At 37.2% G+C, this 23,019-nt stretch overlaps 1 protein-coding gene across 1 annotated transcript; it reads left to right on the forward strand.

The window, feature by feature from the left end:
• The first annotated feature begins 9,147 nt into the window (after window positions 1-9,147).
• On the forward strand, window positions 9,148-16,899 carry LOC107589697 (T-box transcription factor TBX2b). The gene is made up of 7 exons (XM_016278190.1): window positions 9,148-9,693; window positions 10,485-10,752; window positions 11,868-12,014; window positions 13,087-13,163; window positions 13,362-13,528; window positions 14,121-14,722; window positions 15,342-16,899. Exons 1-7 carry the CDS (start codon window positions 9,332-9,334, stop codon window positions 15,759-15,761), a joined length of 2,043 nt encoding a protein of 680 aa, XP_016133676.1. The 5' UTR covers window positions 9,148-9,331; the 3' UTR covers window positions 15,762-16,899.
• Window positions 16,900-23,019: the final 6,120 nt, after the last annotated feature.

Below are 23,019 nucleotides of genomic sequence, written 5' to 3' on the forward strand. Positions count from 1 at the left end.
GGCTGCTGGTCTCTCCCCCCTTTGGAGGTCATGCATCCCTTAACTACGAACTGAACTAATGGCAGCTCCTCTTGAACCATAAACAGAAAACATAAGGTTAATGTCTTTAAAGGGGGAAAAATAGTGAGTCTCAACCACCTTAGAATAAAGTATATTTTACTGTTTTCTTGTAGGTATTTTTCTTAACACAATAACCAAAAATCGAGTAACTTGTTTTTCATTTTATATCTGCATGAAGATGTCTTTTGGCCCCATGCAGCCCTGTTTTTTGGATGTGGAAATAAAAGCTTGTAAATTTGTAATGGCTTTGCTGATTTTATTCGCATAATGCATTGTTTATAGAGTTTAGTGGACACGATTTTATTAAAAATAAAAAAGACATTAACCTTGCTAAAAATTTAAGAACATTAATATACATCATTCAGGTAAGCGTCTCTTTTGATCAGTATATTTTGTTAGGTTTTTCAGTAGAGAACAATCTTAGTCAACTCTGTTACTCTGTTATGTTATGATTTTGTACAAAACATTTTAAACTTTTTGTTGTACTAAACATTTGTTGATTGAATAAAGGATATTTGTATAAATATCAGAATTATATCATCTTAAACACCTTGTAGTGTCATAAACGCAACACACAAGACTTGCAATAGGTAAAACTGTCAACCCTGTTACCTTTTTTTTTTTTTGAAAAGGCTATATCTATATCCCAACATGTTATGTACATTGCACTGTCAGTCACATTCATTATATTTGAAAGACATTCTTCGTCTGATATAAATGTTTAAGTCACTTCACAAATGCTTTGGTGAAAATGTATAAAAGCATAATTTCCTGTAGGCCTATAAGCAAATTATTCGCGCGGTTCGAAGGAGCTAAAGTGTTCTCCACACCATTTATCTGCTGTATTCTACATTAGCCTATTCACCACACATATTTTCCAAAAAAAAATTTTTTTTAAATGTTTGCATTTGGTTGGTTGGAGGTTGGCTTCCAGTAAACCGTAGACAATCGCTTCGTGTTGTAATATGTTACTTGTCAATCAGACGAGGCGTGTGAAGCACTCATCTCCACAACTGTTTGAGAGACAGTAAACTGAATAATATCTGACCGCTCCTGTGGGATTAAAGGGGTCAGTGTTGACATTAATGTGTGACACACTATTTTTCAATTAGCTGCTGAATAGCTTCGATTAGATCAACTTATCTTCAGGATCCCCACACCACACCTGGACGCGCATCTCATCAGCGTCCTGATCGAAACAGACTCAACGCTAACAGATACAGTGAGAACAATCTTCCTTTATCTTGAAGTCATTCTCACTGTATAGCGCCGGATTGATTGTGAAAGGGTGGTTGTTTTATATTATTGATGTTACTACGCAGAGTTCCCCCCCTCATCCCTTATTTCTTATCCTAGTACAATGACAAGTAGTTTAATCTTTACTATTTGAGTTTGTGGAAAAACATTATTTAGTATAAAGTGTATAATAAAGTTTATTTAACGACATTAATTATAAAGTCGGAAACACATTGGGTACATGCAAATCGTGTATAATATAGAAAATATGTTTATTTATTCACACTGCACAATACATTTTGGAGGTGATAACCTGATTTAAATGCATTAGTATTTTACAATTGTTCGTTGGAGAGTAAAAGTAAGCTACTTGTTTATAGTGAGTTAATATAATCGCAGTAAAGTAAAATAATTACCTAGATGTGTGCAGAGTAATACAATCTGCTGCATTCGTATTGCTGTTTTAAAACAACAAGATAACCGCCACAAAAGGAAGTGAAAATAATAAAAAAAATACAATATTAAATAGCTATTTAACGAATGATACGTCTATTTTTTTTTTATCTCATTCCGCTGTTATTAAAAAAACATATTAAAACTCTAAATGGAACTATTACTCAAAGTAAAAATTCAGCTCAATACAATAGAAAACTTAAGCTCAATTGCTCAATTGTTGTTACAAGTTAAATGAATGGCAACAAAGATGTTTTAACATAATGATGAAAAACGTTTAGTGCTGAACCTGGTTAGTGTATCATTACATTAGATCTGAAGGCAATCTACATATTTTTTATCAACAAATAACTTTAAAATGTACAAAAGGGTAAAGCACTTGTTGCATATAAACGGAGCATGATGCTTCATCGCTGAAGTGGAAATGATGGACTCAGTCAGCATCACACAGCACAAAAGCTCAGGGGACCGAGAAAGTCCTCTCTCTCTCTCTCTGTGTGTGTTTGTCATCATAAATTAAACAAATTAATCACTGATTTAATTACTAATACAGTGTGATATTTACATGTGTAGCCTTGCAGTTCACACCTCTGCATATCAGCTTCATGGCTAGTATATGTTAAATGTGTTGCTTCTTGTGATTATAACATTTTAAAAATGTTGTTGGTTACACAATCTATGGTTGTATCAACAGGTTATTGCTAAAGCATGAAACAGAGCCTGTTATTATTTTCAGTTGTTACGGATGTTTGCGAAACACAATTATCAATGTGTAATACTTAACATTGTTTAGCATAAAATAAGCGAGCTAAGCGTTCAGTGAGTTAAACTCATGCTTGAAAAAATATATATTGAATTGAGAGAAGAAGAAAAAAACGGGTTTCCATACTAGACCACATTTTTTGGTTTGCTTTTGTCTCTGAAGATGGCACTACACGGCACTGAGCGGGCCGCAGAACCAGGTCAAATAATTCCCTGAGGTCATTAGAGCGCCCCCACCTGTTACCTGAAGAAGGTGTAGCTTCTAATAACCATCATGCCGTGCTTCGCCCAAATCAATTTAAGCAACAGATTTAGTCATTTTGAGATGATTCTGAAAGTTCAGAATTATTAAAGCATTATGGGGAAAATACTGAAGGATTTGCTGATGCTATTGAATATGATGATTGCATGAATGATGTACCATTTCCACCAAGAAAACTAAAAATATAAAAAAAAATATCTTGATTGTTTTGAAGCGATTGTTGGTTGCTCACTGAAGCCGGTGCATATTTATTAACTCGAATCTTCTTTTTTCCCTAAATGCCTAAAACCAGGGAACCTGTTTCTCTACAAACTACATTATCACTATTAATAAATGCCTATAATATATAGCTAACTACGAACGCCTTATAAAGATAACATGTCGCGACTCGCTTTCAAACAAAGGCTAATATGTCTTGTAAAAATACAACAATGAAATTCTATAAAGCGTAGCAATATTTCTGCAGTATTAGACCTAATAATTGTGAATTCAACGGTTTCTGTTTCAAAAAGTTACAACCAAATTATGATCCGTAACATCTCTAGTATGAGTTTAGAAAAACATTTTCTCACAAATAGTAGGTTACAATTTTAAAACCCACTTATGAGGACATCTACAGTGGTTCTCATTCATAGAAATCATGTTTTGTTGTAAATCTACTGAAATCAACAGGTTTGTGTGAGGATTAGGGTGGGGTTAACAATAGCATCACCTCGGAATAAAGATCATTGTGCTACGTGTTTTATAAGAACATGGGTTTTATTTATAACATGCTACGTGTTTAATAGTTTCAAGGATTGGGCTTTTAGATTTGTGGAGTATTATATTGCAAATAAACTTCTGGGCAAAAAGAGAGTGGGAGCGAAGAAGCAGAGCACCAGAGCTGTCTATAAAAGTGTTGTCTCGCATCCATCAGGTACAGCATGTCCACGTCCAGAGGAGCTTCTGCTGACTCGGTTGGGTGGGTGATACAAAATGGGCTATGCGAAGAGCAAATTGTACGATTTGGCAAAATAAGCACGAGCAGATCAAATACACTGTCCTAATGAAAAAGAGGAGCCATGCGGAAATGTATACAGGGTGTGTGTGGATGGGTAGTAAGAAAGGAGGAGGAGAGAGGGGGCTGCTAGCTGGTGGAGGCGCTGGGTAGCTATACATGTGACAAGGGGAAATATGAGGGACTTTGACAGGTCTTAAACGGTCTGGCGCCAAGGCCTCGGTCTACTGGCTAAATATAGCAGGAGAGATGATGCAGAGAGATAATGAAAAGATGGAGCAACAATGTAAAAGCAGAAAAAAAGGAGCAACGGTCATTTAATGATCAGCCCTAGAGGATCATCTGGTTTCATATATGTGAAAGGTATTGCAAAGGTTTGCGTTATCTTTTTGCAGGAACATATTAATTTCCTTAGAACCTGGAAACACAATTAGACACATTGTCTTACAGCGGACACCGTCTCAAGGACACAAAAACTGACAGAAGCAGATCATGCATAAAAGTTTGGCACCAGGCTATTTTTAACTAATGAAAGTGTCCTCTGGTCGAAGCTGATGCACATGGACACTTCTCTACATCTCCTGACAAACCTTTACCCATGTGTATTTCTTTTTTCATCATTACAATCTTTCGGAATACAAGTGGTCATTGACTTTTCGACGCCTCGTTGTTTTGCCAGTAAACAGTGGCAGTGCTGTAAAAAGTTTTCCAGCATGAACGCTTTTTAAATCATGTGTGATAAGAGCTCAGCGCATGATTACACTCTTGTCGGTTTAGATGTGTACAGCAGGAAAAATAAATCTGGCGTAGTGGCAAAGACTTTGTTGATGTGATTACTTCCTTAAGTATATACATAGAAAGCCATTCCCAGTCCCATGTGTGGTTAATCTCTTCCCAATCCAAATCACTTTCTGTCGAAGTTTTAGCCCAGAGATCAAACAAAGACTATTGATTAGTCCTGTTTCAACACCTTGCTGCTGGGAACACTTCACATATAAAGAATGTGTTCATTTTTATAAACAATCTTTAATATTTGCATCAAATGCACTAGGCCTGTTGAATAAAAGTGGAAACGGCATTTTCAGTGTCAGGAAAAAAAGTTCAATCACTAAACCAGGAAGTACATTGATCATAAATTGTCTCCTCTTTTAATTCATGTTAATATATATTATAGGCTTATTTGATTTGTCAAAATGACGTTCGTATAATTAATTAGGCTTTATTTAAAGTTAACACTTAATATTCGAAATGACTGTGAAACTCAGCATAGGAGAGGTATGGGTTTATTTGACTCTCATCAGACAATTGAGATAATGTGTTTTCGCATGGCTATTGATTTTAGCTTTAAATAATGAAGATTTTATATCAGGAGACACACTACTTATTTTCTTGTTTGCCATTTCGTTTGGCTATATTTAAACATTCTCCATCATAAAAGCAGCAAAACGTTTTAATTCAAAATCTGCATGTATTTAGCTATATTGTCCTACCATAAATTTTGAACATGTTTCGTTCGTATATTGATTTATTTTCATTCTGTATTATGTTAATTTGGTATAATTTGCCGCCTTTTAAAACAAAATCGTATACTACTTAAATAATTAGCATACCTGTCTGGTAAAGGCGAACATATCCCATATTTTAGTGTCAGTTTGAATAAATCCCGCTTTAGCTCTGTGTCTGTTCACTCGTGGCTTCGGCAACAAGTGTCTGCCTACCTGGTCTGCTTTTTTTCTGTTTACGGAGCGGATTTAGCTAATATATTCTTATGCATTGTTATGTTGTGAATGTGCTATTTAACTTCTCAATAGACAGTCATGAATTTGCTAAACATGTTATCCTTGTTATCTTTGATTAATATTTCATGTTAAATTCGAAAACGCGCAATATAATCATTTTTACAAAGATCGTTCAGCTGTTTTAATGACAGCATGGCGTGAGCTGCAATCCGTAATGCTCTGTAATGAAATCTAGGATCTCTAAACATTTTATGTCTAATTTAGTAAATATCACAAATCGTGCAACTAAACACAAAAAGCCTGTATTAAACATCCAAGCTGCCGTTTTAAAGAACAACTGCAACCGAATCAAGTTTCTGGCCAGCTGTTGACAAAAACAATACACTCTGATTTTTACTTTGTAACTTTTCAGTATTTTATAAGCAATATTTAATCACTCTATCAGGTCCTCTCTGGCACAGTAAGGGTTAAACATACAGCCTGTCATCATGTTCTGCTGATTTGTATCGAAGTGTAAAAGTGACAACATTCCGCAACCGGTTGAATCCGTCCGCACAAAAGCATGACGCGTTTTGGAATTATTGGAAGTATTCAGTGCGACATCTGATCGAAAAGCATACACTGAAATGCTAACTTATAAAGATCACAAGTCATTTGGAGACAAAGAAGGCAAGCGCAAGCCAAAACTTTGGCGTAAATGCAAAAGGGATTGGAGTGCACTGTTAGAGGATTTTAGGCCTGTTGAATAAAAGTGGAAACGGCATTTTCAGTGTCAGGAAAAAAAGTTCAATCACTAAACCAGGAAGTACATTGATCATAAATTGTCTCCTCTTTTAATTCATGTTAATATATATTATAGGCTTATTTGATTTGTCAAAATGACGTTCGTATAATTAATTAGGCTTTATTTAAAGTTAACACTTAATATTCGAAATGACTGTGAAACTCAGCATAGGAGAGGTATGGGTTTATTTGACTCTCATCAGACAATTGAGATAATGTGTTTTCGCATGGCTATTGATTTTAGCTTTAAATAATGAAGATTTTATATCAGGAGACACACTACTTATTTTCTTGTTTGCCATTTCGTTTGGCTATATTTAAACATTCTCCATCATAAAAGCAGCAAAACGTTTTAATTCAAAATCTGCATGTATTTAGCTATATTGTCCTACCATAAATTTTGAACATGTTTCGTTCGTATATTGATTTATTTTCATTCTGTATTATGTTAATTTGGTATAATTTGCCGCCTTTTAAAACAAAATCGTATACTACTTAAATAATTAGCATACCTGTCTGGTAAAGGCGAACATATCCCATATTTTAGTGTCAGTTTGAATAAATCCCGCTTTAGCTCTGTGTCTGTTCACTCGTGGCTTCGGCAACAAGTGTCTGTCTACCTGGTCTGCTTTTTTTCTGTTTACGGAGCGGATTTAGCTAATATATTCTTATGCATTGTTATGTTGTGAATGTGTTATTTAACTTCTCAATAGACAGTCATGAATTTGCTAAACATGTTATCCTTGTTATCTTTGATTAATATTTCATGTTAAATTCGAAAACGCGCAATATAATCATTTTTACAAAGATCGTTCAGCTGTTTTAATGACAGCATGGCGTGAGCTGCAATCCGTAATGCTCTGTAATGAAATCTAGGATCTCTAAACATTTTATGTCTAATTTAGTAAATATCACAAATCGTGCAACTAAACACAAAAAGCCTGTATTAAACATCCAAGCTGCCGTTTTAAAGAACAACTGCAACCGAATCAAGTTTCTGGCCAGCTGTTGACAAAAACAATACACTCTGATTTTTACTTTGTAACTTTTCAGTATTTTATAAGCAATATTTAATCACTCTATCAGGTCCTCTCTGGCACAGTAAGGGTTAAACATACAGCCTGTCATCATGTTCTGCTGATTTGTATCGAAGTGTAAAAGTGACAACATTCCGCAACCGGTTGAATCCGTCCGCACAAAAGCATGACGCGTTTTGGAATTATTGGAAGTATTCAGTGCGACATCTGATCGAAAAGCATACACTGAAATGCTAACTTATAAAGATCACAAGTCATTTGGAGACAAAGAAGGCAAGCGCAAGCCAAAACTTTGGCGTAAATGCAAAAGGGATTGGAGTGCACTGTTAGAGGATTTTGGAGTAAATATGAACTGACAAGAGACGGATCTTACTGCGGTACGTCAGCCGACTGGCGCCAAGCGGCTATCTAACAAACCCAATCCAAGTAAATCTAGAGTCCACCAGTGGATTTCTTAAAGGTATAGACTACACTTCTGGCTCGACCCACTGCTAACACTACAGGTCGAAAGTAGATGGTGAACATTTATAGTGGCCTGGCACTTGAACCTAAATGCACTGAGATATGTGTTATTTTTCGAGCATATGCTTTTATCCGCTCACCTGTACATTAAGCGTTAGGATCAATAAAATACATGTAAATTCACGAATACAATACATTTATATTCCCTAAACAGTTGTATATTGCGACATAGGCTAGGCTATATGAAGTAGGCTATATTAAAAATGTTAGCAACCGCAGATGTCTGTTAAGAGTTAACAGTTAAGAGTAATGCAGCACTCACCAAAATTATCTTTACATTGGTCTTTAGATTCCATCAACTTTCTTCTTCTTTCTTCAGTATAGCGCGTGGCTGTGCGCTTTGAATGACCCGGTGCAGAATTTAAAGTACCAATGTCCGATTTTTGGCTGCTGTTCCTCACATGAAGTCGGTCGGGACACACGCACGCAGCACGGAAATAGTTATTCACACAGTGAAACGTTGAATTCAGTTCATACGCACAACAAGGTCCTTTGGCTATGAGTGTGCAGTGCTACATTATGAACAAAATACTTGTACGCGTCACTTTGACATGAACAGCGAAAAGATCAACGCCATTGTGTGTTCCTGATATTTTTACTGACTATTGTGAAGTTATCTTCAATTTATGTTTTAAAAAGCATATAATATGGTGCGCTAATTAATCATAACAATTTGCACTTTTTGTTCATTTACACGTGAATAATCTTAATTCCTAGTTTTCAGTGTATCGAAGAGTGAGTTTGTTCCTCGAACAAGGAGGCATCGTAATTATAAAGCGTAAGCCGACCGAGGTGCAGTCACCACCGGCTAAGCACTGAAGGCTGACCCGGTGCTTGGCTCGGAGACGGGGGTGGGATTTCCCGATCTTTTCTGTCATTGGTTAATATTTTATTCTGTTGACATGTTTTCTTACTGCTAATGCTTCCGACACCTTCTTGTCCACCCCCTCTCCTTGAGCCTGGCCGGAGCTGTCAAAACCACGCCTATGGAGGCCCACAATTGGTCCAGAAAGCGTAAAATCAGCAATCAAGGGGGCTTGGTTCATTAGTGCTGGGATCAGAGCAGGAAGGACATGTGAGATAGTTACAGTTGTACAGTGGACAGAGCAAGATCTAACCATTTCAACTCCGTGTCGGCGTAGAATGACTGCGCTTGAATGGACATCCGCATCGAAAGAGTAATCTTTTTATGAGAATCTGTTGGAGAACAAGAATCCCCAAATCTGCCTTCAAAGCGTCGTTGCGCTCACTTTGACTGATATTATTACGGTGACTTCGAGGAAACTAGCAGCTACGGGAGTTAAAGTGGAAGATCCTTACCACTGTCTTTGCTCGCCTTTTCGCGATTCACATTTTGCCAAAATTGCCTTGCTGCGCTTTTCCTCCTCGTAGTGAGACAATCTATCGTCTGGATACGCGCTGCTTTTGCCGGAGAACACCACTAAATATATATTTTTCACTACGATTGTTGGATGCACCGATGAGAGATCCAGTTTTTACAGGGACTGCGATGGCTTACCACCCTTTCCACGCTCACCGGCCAACCGACTTTCCTATGTCAGCTTTTCTCGCGGCCGCACATCCCTCCTTCTTCCCGACGCTGACCTTGCCTCCCGGGGCTCTCACAAAGCTGATCCCGGACCATACTCTCGCCGGAGCCGCAGAGGCTGGGCTCCATCCGGCTCTGAGTCACCATCATCAGGCAGCTCATCTTCGCAGTCTTAAGAGCCTGGAGCCAGAGGAAGAGGTTGAAGACGATCCAAAAGTCACACTGGAAGCGAAGGACCTATGGGACCAGTTCCACAAAATAGGAACAGAAATGGTTATTACGAAATCTGGCAGGTGAGTTCACAGTTGCTCTATTTTTAGTCTTTTGTTTAAGTGTTTATACGAGGGAATATTGTGATGCACTCAGCATTTCACATATATTCCACAATAAATTCGCCACGGATTGAAAAGGCTTCTTATGTCGATGGCAGTGTAGTTCAGCAGGACCAGGAAATTCATTTTTAAATCTGTCTTTTGCTCATCGCTCTCACAAGTCATTTCCCCTGTATTTCCCTGTTAATGTCTTGCGCGCTGAACTGGCTGACCTAATTATGATGTCAAAGAGACAGTAGAAATGGATGTCTTACTGTCAGAATATGTGTACCTGAACGATTCATCTGCTCATTTACACAAGCGATGCGTATTCTGTGGCTAGCAAAAGGAAATAGCTGAGGCTTTCTTTGTTGCTTCTATCATTAGCAACAAATATTGACTTTCAAGGCACGGTGTGGCACAGTTAAATCGTACTTTCATGTATTTCGTAAAGAGAAAGGTTCCTCTTGGTCTGCTTATGTAATGAGGTGACAATAAACAATTTTATGTAAATAACCTGACACTTTCACGGAAGATTTAAGTCTTGCGGCGAGCTAAATTGTCTGCAGCCAAGTGAAATGTTAATATTTGTTGAACATATATTTTTAATGCGGTTGTTTTATTGAATAAATCTGGTTAGGGTAAACATAGTACCGAAAACGTTTAAATATTATTTAGTTGTGTTGTTAAAACGTTAAGCTTGCATCTGCCCACATATGCAAAGAAAAAAAAATGGGTTATAAAATAAACAGAAATATTTCCTATTTCTACAGGAGAATGTTTCCACCTTTTAAAGCCCGCATAAATGGACTCGATAAAAAAGCCAAGTATATTCTATTAATGGATATTGTGGCTGCCGACGACTGCCGCTACAAGTTCCACAACTCTCGCTGGATGGTCGCGGGGAAAGCCGACCCGGAGATGCCAAAGCGAATGTATATACATCCGGATAGCCCAGCTACTGGGGAACAATGGATGGCTAAGCCTGTTGCTTTTCATAAACTGAAGTTAACCAACAACATTTCGGACAAACATGGATTTGTAAGTAACCCGTTTTTTTAATAACACGTTTTTGTCTGTTGCATGTAATTCTGTTGTAATCGTGTGTTGCTGTGTAATATATAAATATACATTTACTGCCATCTGTGGGCTGTAAAGCTAACGCTCGCAATGATTGGACAGACTTACAATATCGCTGTTTATTACTGGACGAATAGAATTATGGATGTGCTAAAATGTATGTTTTAGCTTACTTAATTTCCTCGGCCCATGCAATTCTTTACGGTCGCTACATTGATCTCTTTCTTTGTTTCGGCAAGCTTATAAACCAGATATGGGGTACTAAGTCTTAATTTTATTCGTTATGAATAATGATGACAATGACAGCTTGGTTATGTAATGTAATACTTTTCCTGAGTTTTTTCTTGGCCACTGTTACCTCTATTGTTTATGATAGGCGCAGAGCGCTATAATTTTTATGAGGGGGTGGAAGTGACAAAAAAATGAGGTCAAAGGAACCGGAGAGACCTTGAATCGGTTTACAAATAGCAACAGTGAAAGTGTAATTTGGGCTGTTTTGAGTGAGCGTAGCAACAAATTGCATTGCGACCTGTGCAGTCTCTGATAGTTTCAATGAACAATGTTAAGACGGCTGCAACGATGCTGACCAATACTCTATACGTGAGCATGCAGTCAAATATAGTGTGTGGCCTGCTCCCTTACGCGACTTGCAAACAAATCGACTGGAAACAAATGAAACATTTACATGCATAGCACGACCATTTGATTTTTGTACAGTCAAATAGAAAATACATGCATATACATTTTTGTGTGTGTGTGTTCATCACACTTTGTTGTTGTAAACAAATTGCTTCCATAAATTGTACAATTAAGAAACTTTTTTATTTCGGATTTAACTTGTGTTATAATAAGTATCAACACCAAATAACTCGTTGCATGTCCGCGTGAATGTTTTCTGTCTACCTGCCACTGGCACAGGCCTGTTGTGATTTAACCCAAGAACAATATTCCACTATTACTACATATATTATGCTGTATTTATTGTCTAAAACGATTTTAAAGACTAATGACTTGAATGGATATTTATTTTGACAAGCACTAATGTTTTCCATTCCTCTTCCTCTCCTTCTCATTAGACCATCCTGAATTCAATGCATAAATACCAGCCCAGGTTCCATATTGTGAGAGCAAACGATATTCTGAAGCTTCCGTACAGCACTTTCAGGACATATGTTTTTCCTGAGACCGATTTTATTGGTGTAACAGCTTATCAAAATGACAAGGTATGTACCCATATTTTGACGAATTTAAGCAGCCGTGCTCTGGACCTTATAGATGTGCACTATATAATGTAATATAATGTACAACTTTACTATATGTTCGTATCATTGCTTTTCTTCTACGATGCGTTTTGCATGTTCTCAATTTGATCGGATTGATAGCTTATGTTCACTTAACAAGAGGAGTAGTATTTATAGAAGTAGGATTTTGAATATGTGAATGCAAAAGCGTATCTTTAAAAAATGTCAAATTCCTCCTGTCCAGTGGTACTTCCAGCTACTGCTCATGTTAATTGTAGTCTGTGTCCGAGGGGCCTAGTGAGCTTGTCGGTATCGTAAAGTTTATGACATAGAGTCACAATCGATTAGCAAGCACTTAAGCGCGCCGGTTTGTCCGGGAGCTACACACTCTGAGGCTCAGCAATCAAAGCGTGTCAGTTACTAAACGCAAAAAGCAGAGGCCATCTAGCTTAGCAATCTATGAACTTTAAGGCCTTGGTTTCTCCTGAATTTATAGCCCACAGCGTCCAAATCACTTGGGCACAACGAAAATCGTTCTGTTACATCGCTCTGTATTTTCATGGAACTTGTAAAAACTGGCAATGATTCAAACCACACTATTAATTATTGATAGCAGGTCGGCGTCACTCATCTAGTTCGCCTCTCTTGTTCTCTCTGTTGTGCTGTAGAGAATACCAATTTGACAAATAAAAAATGTTTGCTCGTGGAATTTTCTCAGGGGGGTCGTGATTTGATCTTTTTCATTAAACATTTTTAATAATTAAATTATCACTCTAAAGTAGCGTGTTTAACGGTGTTGGGATAATAATTGGTGATCATATAAAGGCTTTGCTTTTTAAGCGTTTACATCGGAGTATTTTACTTGTAGATTATGAATACGTGCAACATAACATTGATAATAACAATACCACTACTGCCATTAATAATATTTTAATACCTTAGAGTCAGACTGCCGCTGTATAATTTTATTAATAATGTACAAATTATTAATATAATAGGCCTACACATCCATTTTTTGTAAAAAAAAAAATAAAATTTTTTGCTTTGCATTCAGATAACACAGCTGAAGATTGATCATAACCCCTTTGCCAAAGGCTTCAGAGACACAGGGAATGGAAGAAGGGAAAAAAGGTAGGTTTTGAAACCTTTATAGCTCACATGCATTATTACGCAATGTAAAATAGCCGAGGAACCGGATTCAAAGACAAAGCCTAGCAAAATGTTTATATTTCAAGGGCTTTATTTATTTATTCTTTTATTTTACTGTGTAGTGTGGGTCAGTTTAGGTCATATTTGCTTTTCACTATTTTAATTTAATTTATGTTATAGGAAACAGCTGACCCTTCCATCATTACGCATGTATGAGGATCAGTGTAAAGTGGACCGTGATGGCGCGGACTCTGATGCTTCCTCAAGCGAACCTACAACCGGCAGAGATGCTGGTCATTCACCTGGACCGGTTTCCAGTCCACTTAGATTTAACCGGAGCAGCAGAGGTAGATCTAAATCTATGAATAAATTATATTGCTATGCTTCAAGATCACTGAGAGGAAACATGCCTAAGTGTCATATCATTTACAAGCCTCTGTACTATGCCTTCAGCGTTTTTCAAGACTATTTTAATAATTGACAATGTCATTTTAATAAAGCATTTATACTGGAACAAGTTATAAGACGAATCCGTCTGGAGCAACACATAAGGCCTGGGTTATGGCTAGCCCTGAATTACATTTCGTTAGATTCACATAGAAAAACTAAACCGAACATTCAAAGATATTTTTTTTTTAATTGGATACTTATTTATATTTCATCGCATTTATTTTCAGTTGGTCTCATAGTTAGCATACTACACAATATTTTAGCAATACATTTAAAAAGTATTATAAATTGTACAAAAAATGTTGTTAGCCTGTCAAGCGTTATGCAATTTGGCCTAAAACTGGAATAAGGCGACACTAAAACGGTATTTGAAAAAAATATACATATGTAGGCCTAAGTAGTCTACTGTATTTAATTTTGTTTTGAACGTGGATAACAAAAATGTTTTTTTGTTTGTTTGGGTTTTTTCTTTTTTTTTTACCACCACAGACGAGAAAACATGCACTGACAGTGAGCACGAATTGGACCACCAAGATGAGCGGTGTGGTGGCTCCAGCAGTCCTGGACCAGAGCCTCCATCTCCAATCAGGTCGAGATGTGAAGACCGGGGGCGGGAGAGGCCTGTTCTGGAGAAGAAAGACGACTATCCGGACTCCCGAAAATCAAGCGATTCTATATTTAGCATAAGAAACTTGGAGAAAGACAAACAAGAGAACAGGCCCAGGAAAGACACAGACTTGTCAAAGAAGGACACGGAAAACGTTGGTCTTAGCGGCAGTAAAGACAGCTTCTCTCCTCTAATGGTACAGACAGAGAGTCCTGCACATTTTGGGGCAGGGCACCTTCAGAGTTTGGCGCTTTCCGGCCTACACAGTCAACAGTTCTTTAACCCACTAAACACCGGACAACCTCTATTATTCCACCCCGGACAATTTGCAATGTCACCTGGAGCGTTTTCAGCCATGGGTATGGGACATCTATTGGCTTCAGTGTCTGGAGCTGGTGGCCTGGAGAATGGAAGCCTGCCGACCCAGGGAAGCACCCCGAGTCCTTTTCCCTTTCATCTGTCTCAACACATGCTTGCCTCTCAGGTAAGGGAACTTTCGCCAATAAAATGTAAATCTAGGCCTTTGCCATGATATGCCCTGGCCTGTCTTATGGAAGCACATGAATGAAAACAGGCTATGGGCTGCATCTAGAGATAGTTTTGCGGAGATGCTTATGCTTTCGCTTGCATGTGGTTGTTAAAATCGTAATAATGGCTGTAGACATATTTTCTGCATTACTAAGACAGAAAAACAAATAAATTGATGAAACTTTAATAAATAAAACTTTAGCCATTGAATACACAAGTCAGATGTAGATTTTAGAATATCTCAAAATGTCCTTGCAAATGCGTATTATTTCTTTAAAAGTGATTCGTGATAATAGTGACGTAGATTGATTGGCACTTATTTTTGTTTCATCTTTGTGATTTTCAGTTGCCTAAAATGTCACAATCGACAATAATTTCTTGTTGCGTCTATTTCTATGCGCCCTAAAAGTCAATAAACACGCCTGCTATTGAAATCAGATGGACTGCGAACAGGTGGCACTATAATCTGTTCAAATTCTGGCTCTCTGAAAATTCGCCATGTAGCAGATTCTCACCTTTCAAACTGTTGCATGCTCGGTGTGCTAAAAGTCGCTAACGAATGTCTCTTATTACAGGGCATTCCGATGCCAACCTTCGGTGGACTTTTTCCGTACCCCTACACCTACATGGCCGCGGCAGCTGCGGCGGCCTCCGCCCTTCCCGCGAACAGCAACACGGCCTCCTCGCTCTCCAGGAACCCGTTTTTGAGCAGCTCCACGCGCTCTCGACTGCGATTCAACCCTTACCAGCTCCCCGTGTCAAACCTGCTCACCACCGGATTGCCAAGCGGCCTAAACCTCTCATCCGAATCGTCTAAATGCGGTAGCAGGGAAGCGAGTCCTGTGCCTGATCACAAATCGAGGGCGAGTCAGAGAAACGGCTCACCTAAAACAACAATGAAGGAATCCATCAATGAACTTCAGAACATTCAGAGACTAGTGAGCGGCCTAGAGAGTCAGCGGGAGACTTCCTCACCTAGGGATTCGCCCAAGTGATCAAGCATCCCCAAACCTATCCAGGGCATGACTTGAATTGCCAGAGGAGACATTTCATTACGTAGTTTTTGCGCATGGATGACTGGAGTGGAAAAAAGCAAACAGCAGTAAAAATTCATAAAAGAAAACGTTGGACTTTGTGCTCTTGGTGATGGAGATCTGCGTAGGAAGTGCTGCGAAGACAATCTACGGTGTAGCCTAATTGACTCTTTATAGAACATGTTGACAAGACCACATCAATCTATTTAAAAAAAAGAAAATAAAATACATTTTTCCGCGTAACGTCAGTAGATTCACTGCTGGTTGCAATATCTAAATGGTGATTCACATAAAACCTGTAGAATGAAAACATCCAAGCTATATCCAAAAAAGAAAAGAAAAAAAAACGAAGAAAAAAATCAAATTAATTTGTTTTAAAAGGGATTGAAATGACAGTTGGACCATTAGTTAAATCCGACAGACAGATATAACTGAACTATTTAATGTAATTATTAATAAAAGAAACCTAATTCTGTAAATAAGCTACAAGGACCTAAGAATATGCAAATTGGTATTAATTTATTCAAAGCTGTACATTTGCGTGTACATAATATTTAGAGTTTAACTCATTGCATTTTTTTTTCATTTGTTCATTTTTCACTATGGTTGTTGTAAATGAAAGCTATAGCGTTTGTTGTTTGGAGACAGAAGGTGTTCCTATCTGTGATGCGTTGCTGTTTAATCTGCCTGTGACACATAATGAAAGCGTGTGCCATCAATGCATTGTAGCAGTCGCTGTAAAAACACTTATCACGCTACGGGACTCACAAGCTTTGGGAAGCCTCAGGTTAATGTACTCCAACAGAAGAGACCCATTCCTCTTCTTGAGCTGAGTTTATATAAAGAAATATATGAACGTGTCCCGTTGTGCTGGCTGTCCGGATTTTTCTGTTGTTGTTGTTGTTGTTGTTGTTGTAGGATTCTTTCACAGTTTCAATAAAAAAAATCAACGTGTTTAAATATGTTTACATTTATGGCACTATGTTACCTCAATGACAAGCTGCACTATTACCAATGACATATAATTTATGTATTAGGGAGGTAGCCTATACGGACTTATAACAGGTCACTGAAAATGTTTTTTAGAACAACATGAAAATTATATGGGGAAAAAAGCAGCAATGTATTTAATAACTGCAACATGCAAGCAGAAAAAAATGTTGGCCAGTATTTGTGATTACTGATCACATGTAATAATAATAAACGTCATGTTTTGGAAGAAATAATAAGTAGAAAACAATAGCCTACGTATAAATATTTACAATTTCATCATGGTTTTTAAAGGCATTTAAAAAAAATGTAGCATATCAGTTTAGCCAAAGCAAAAGCTACTGCGCCCTCTGTCGTAGACTCATGTTCAGGATTATTTTACCCCTCATCGACATCAAAGTGATTTTAAGATACTGACCTCTACAAAGGTAGTTGTTTTATTAGGCTTTTATAGACATCTGCAAACAATTTTGGTTTAGGTGTTTGTTTATTATTATTATTATTATTATTAATAACATTAACATGAAACAGAGTAGACTATTGTAAAACAATACGATTGCAACACATTCAGACCTAACATATAAAAATATTAACACCAGTAGCAGCGTAATGTTCTATAATATAGGCTACTGTAATAGTAATAATAATAATAATAATAATAATAATAAGCTAAAAGTAAATTTAGGAACACATATTGCGAAACCTGAGCTTAGTGCAGCCAAACTATTTTTGTAGACAAAACGCAAACGCATTTTTGTGATAGGCAATATTTATATGTAAATCCATAACAAAGTGAAATAATGACAGTGTTAGCGTTTGTTTATTTTCTGTCTGTCGCTTATGTTATTGAGTGAACGCGACTTATGTTCCTTAGTGTCAATTTACCACCAGGCGAAATATGCACTATGATAACATAACTTATTACTTATAATCTAATGTATATAGGCCAATCTGTCTAATAATGATGATGATGATAATAATAATGCATCGTGGTACAAAGACCAGAGGTCTAAATTTGAATCCTTTATCCTTTCCAGTGTTTCCTGTGGAGTGCAATGCAACCTATTGTGTTGTTTTAAGCCTATTTTTAGTCGTAGAACTGCAATGTACGAGTATTTATAGACAAAGCTTGACTCGGAAGCAGAACTACCCTCGACTCTCCCCACCTCCTTTCCTTCATTCTCCTTCAACGACCCAGATACGTTGTGCGCTTTTTGGACAGACAGTTAATGGGTTGAGCGCGCCCAGAACGTAGTTCAGGTTGTTGAGCAGTAATACGTTGATAAACTGTACAGCAGAGACGAAATATTGGGGGTAAACTACTCTCATGTTAAAGTGAAAGGGTTAAGTGCTGCGGATAGGAGGTTAGAGAGGATGAGAGTTTGGACGCCCAGCCACTTTGGCAGCAGACAGCCCTTTGTCCAGCAACTGGCGCCTGTCGCCTGCCTGCCGGCCATGCAGCTTCCCCACACCCGCGTACAAAGGGACAGGTCCCGAGAGTTACAGCTCCTAATTAGAGATCCCCCCTTTGTTTCTCTGCTTTTCTTTCTCGTGCAATAACCACAAGCCCTCGTTTTCATTAAGGGGCCATTGTTAAACGCTGTTATATTCAATTAACAGACCGAACAACGCAACCTAACTCTTTGTCCAAACTAATCAGTCAATGACCAATCAATAGACTTCGATGACAAGCAATTACGGTTCTGGTACACGACAAAACCAGCGAAGTGTTTACGTATTTAACTTTAAGTCAACCAAATCGGAAAGCGAGAAGGAACGAATCTAAAAGCACACAGGCCGAAAGTGACATTATAAGCATAGAAGCCAATTACTAGTCGTTTCTTTTATATTAACGAAAAACAGACAAAAGAACCATTGACAACGTTGGGCTTTTCACAGTCGTCTTTTTTAATCTGATCTGCAGCAGAAGCTGAAATTGAACACTGAGAAGCTTGAAAATCTATGAAGGCACTGAGGGGTTGAGATGACTTGCTGCTGATATCATTCAATTCTATGAGGCCCAGAAATACCATGTAAATAAGAGCAAGAAAGACTCTTCAGGCTTATTGCTATTTAAAAGTATAAAAGCACTACATCAGAATTTTAGCTCACATGCACTTGAGCAATCTCTACTGGTTTATGTTAATTTTATTTTTAAGAGCGTACAGTCTGTCACACTTGTGCACAGGTTTATGTCAGTTCATACTAATATTTGACGTTGAAACACCTTTCAACACATACAATTATTCAAAAATTAATCATATAATTAATATACGAAAATAATAAAGGTGCGCAAACACCATCACCTAATATTGATTTTAACCACACAGTTCAGAATGTCGTTAAATTAGAATATATTTTGTGAATTTAAAAATTCCAATATCATATTTTTAACATATCTGTTGGGTAAACAAGTGAACACAAAAAAACCCACACTGGGATACATTCAGGTCAACTATATAGTATATATGAATGTAAAATTAATGTGGATTTTAACTTAAAGGACTATAAATAACAGTATATTTGTTCAATGAACTGTACCGTTTTGTTTTCTAGGCAATAACAGTGAAAATGTAAACAAGCATCACTTTAGACGAGAAGAAAGGGACTTTCAAAAAAATAAAGTACACTGATAAAAATATTAAATGCAGTAAAAAATGTAAAAAAAAAACTAGCCCCGGTCCTGACAACCTATAAAGTTTTATTTTCTCTCTGAATGTGGGTGATGAGGAGCAGTTGCTTTCATTATGTATCAGGTAAGAAAAAGTAATTTGATGGATTTTTCAAATATTGCAGTGCTTAGGACAAACGTGTAATTGTCAACACACCTCCTTGCTGAAGCTTTCAAGCTTGAGTGAAGCTGTCAGAGTCTGTGTAGATCCTGTGGAGGAGCCTCATTCTCACACAGGTTGTGCATTTAGAAAGGTTGATGGTGAGTTTCTCTGTTCTCATGTATTCTTTCAGTGTGTTTCAAAGGCAGTTCATCAGTTTGGAATGATAACGTGAACTATGGAGCATTTGTTGTGAATTAATCTGGACCATTTAGGCTGTAAGACTTTCCTTCTTGTTCTTTTACAGTTTGCGCATTATAACTTTTAATAGCTCAAGACAAAAAAAGAAATGTGACCTTACTATTTTCAAATGCTTTCAATTACATAAAAATACCACAACCAACCAAAATAAGTGATTAGAAATGCAAGACTTGATCCAACCACACTGCTTTGAGCCCTATTTCTCCAGCTTAATCAGACACCGTCTCTTTTCCTTAATTGGACATGCAGTATTTCTTGGTGTGTTGAAAAAAGACCTGTTCAAGAAATGTTCAGGCCTGTATAAATATATTTGTAGGCCATACTTTTGTGTCAAAGGCAAAAGCAAGCCATCTGTGGTTAGATGGTTTATCCCACTGATCAGTGCTGCATTAGTCCAGTGACAGAGAGGCAATTGATCTAGTCCTCTGTAACTGAACAGCCTGAACACAGCAAGCATAGCATAGCAAGCATGTGACTGCCATATTAATATTTCATGACAGTTGATGTCATGAATAGTAACGAGCTGTATACATAAACACTGAATATAATTATCTTAATTATATAATTCTAATGTTTGTTAAATCAAGTAAAAATCAGAAATTCAAATAAAGGGGAAAGTTTTCAAGACTCCAACACCACACAAAACTACAGTGAAGTACTGTATATATTTATATATCAAAGGCCTATAACACTAACTAATTCTACTAGTGATATATCAGTGATATGTCAAAGTTCAGATGGTTCACATCACTGTGCATACAGTGCAGCGCATGAGAGATTTAATAAATATTTGATAATACCTGGCAAAACTCATTGGCTTACATTAAATAATGATAAGATGAATTCTGCCCAGTTAAACAAACACTAGATATACATAAGAAATACATAAGCTTATTAAACCAATTGTGATAAGATGGAAACTATAGCCAGTGAAAGGACTTGATTTCAGATATAAAAATGCTAATTCAAAACATATGCACCCTCAGAGTAAAAGGTACAAAGCTATCACTGGGGCAGTACCCTAAGGAACCAAAGCTAAAAAGTACACCTTATTTACCCCTAAATGTTTACTTCCCTCATATCTGTATCGTAAAGGTACATATTACCACTTTAAAAGTACATATTAGTATCTAAAGTATACATATAAGTACCTTTTGAAAATTGACAGCTTTTGTAAAAAACAAATTTCCTGAGTGTGGTGCTGTTCAATCTAAACATAAAAATAAATAAATAAATAAATAAAAATTACTTACAAAGGCATGCAATCATTTTTGTCTTTTTGAAGACACATGCCCTAACAAATAGCAAAAAAAAAAACAAAAAAACAAAAAAAAACTTGGCATGCACCTATAGGCAAGCTTGCCGTACTGTGAAAATCTAAACGTTCACTGCTCTACACACAGGAAGGGTGCTTCTGGGAAGAGGGCTAATGGTGGAAGAAAAGACACAGCATGCATGCTAAACACTCTGACTGCACACAGACATCTGAGCTAATGACTATGGCAGTATGGGGTTATGCTGGTTCCAGGGTGGCGGGTCGGTCGGAGGTTTTACTATGAAGCCATTGTGATGTCACTGCTCTGTACGGACTATCTGCCGCCGGGCACAGACAATGACCTAGTGTAAAGCCAACTGCATATAATGCTCTTCAGAGAAATACAGCAAGCTGAGAAGAGATGAGAGCATCCTCACCCGATAATTTCATGCCAAAGACTCTATACTGGGCACTGTGTTACCACAGTATAAACCAGTTAAGTAGTGTGAAAAGACTGGATCTGTGCAGGATAAGCAGGATTTTGGAAATATTTGAGACCATAATGCACAGCACTGAATGAAGATTTCAGGTATGAGAGGGAAAAGGGAGAGAGAAATGTAGGACAAGGGGGTTTTCTGGCTCCTTCAGCCTTCTTACTCTTTGTTGTTTATTAGCAGAGACCCCTCTTGCCCATGACCAATTATACAGGCAAATGTTTTTCTAAGGAAAAAGAGCCTGCACTCCCATATGCATTAATCACTCACTGATACTTCCACAGGGATACTGATTCAGCTGACAGAAATACAGCAGAATTCTTCAAATTTTTAAAAATCTTTAGTCAAGCAATTTGTATATTAAGAATTATATAAAAAATAAAGAACAGATTACAAATAAAACAACTATATAAAATCAAAAACAACTTTCTACAGTAAAAATAGCTTTATAGTATAATAGACATAGATCTTACAATATCATAACATTTTTCAAAAATGTAATGTGTAAATATAATTCATATTTAATATAAATTGAATATGCATTTTACAATAATAACTGTAGTTTAGAAATATTTATTAGGCTACCATAGAGGTCATTCTCTTCTTCTAAATGACAACATTGAAAATACTCTTTTTTTTTTTTAAGAAAAGATAATAAAATAGAGATTATAGGTATAATTTTGTCAGTTTAAACCTAAAATGAATTAGTCACACAAAATGTCATAGTTTTTTATGGTGAATATTCAACGATTGACGCTAAATTCGATTAAATATGTTAACATTCTATTTTTTAAAAACTAGGCTGCTAGTAATCTGTAAAGCCCCGAGGAACAATATGTATAGCCATATATATATATATATTGTAAAACGACGCCCAGTTATTTAAAATGTACTTCAGTAATCAAGGTTTCAGCGTGAATTTTGAATGATCATCACTTTTTCATTATTAAATGAGATGACTGATTTATTATAGCATCTATTTGTTGTTTCCATCCGTAATAGATGTTGTTAACGGTAAACATTTATCGTGAGGCAGAGTAAACGAAAAACTAGCGGTCTGACGGTGAGGCATCAATTGTAACGTGTAAGCTTTGAGAGCATCGCTCAGTGTCCATTCACCCTGCTCTCAGTAACGAACCCTACTGCTGGTCCTAATTTCAAGACCACGTGACGGTGGGAGTGAGTGAAGTTTAAATTCCCTTTCAGAAAGGGAGCGCAATTCATCCCCTATAAAAAATCATCCCTTTTATAGCGACATCTTATATAGCACGCTAAGGTATAACTTGCCTACTTGAGGATCCCCAAGAAAGCGCCCATCTTGAGCGAGTCTCACCCTGAGGTTCACACACAGAAGGTGTATCAAGATCAGTGAGGTGGAGGTAAGACCAATTATTTTCAATCACGTGTGATATCGGTAGCTATACACTGGGGTTTAAGTAAACAAATAG

The sequence above is a fragment of the Sinocyclocheilus grahami genome, unplaced genomic scaffold (genome assembly GCF_001515645.1).
Source record: "Sinocyclocheilus grahami isolate Dianchi unplaced genomic scaffold, SAMN03320097.WGS_v1.1 scaffold119.1, whole genome shotgun sequence".
NCBI classification, from domain to species: domain Eukaryota; kingdom Metazoa; phylum Chordata; class Actinopteri; order Cypriniformes; family Cyprinidae; genus Sinocyclocheilus; species Sinocyclocheilus grahami.

Coding starts and splice junctions, on each gene's coding strand:
- LOC107589697 (XM_016278190.1), top strand. CDS start 9,332: ATGAGAGATCCAGTTTTTACAGGGACTGCGATGGCTTACCACCCTTTC. Junction 12,015..13,086: donor CAGCTTATCAAAATGACAAG/GTATGTACCCAT, acceptor CTTTGCATTCAG/ATAACACAGCTGAAGATTGA. Junction 14,723..15,341: donor AACACATGCTTGCCTCTCAG/GTAAGGGAACTT, acceptor CTCTTATTACAG/GGCATTCCGATGCCAACCTT.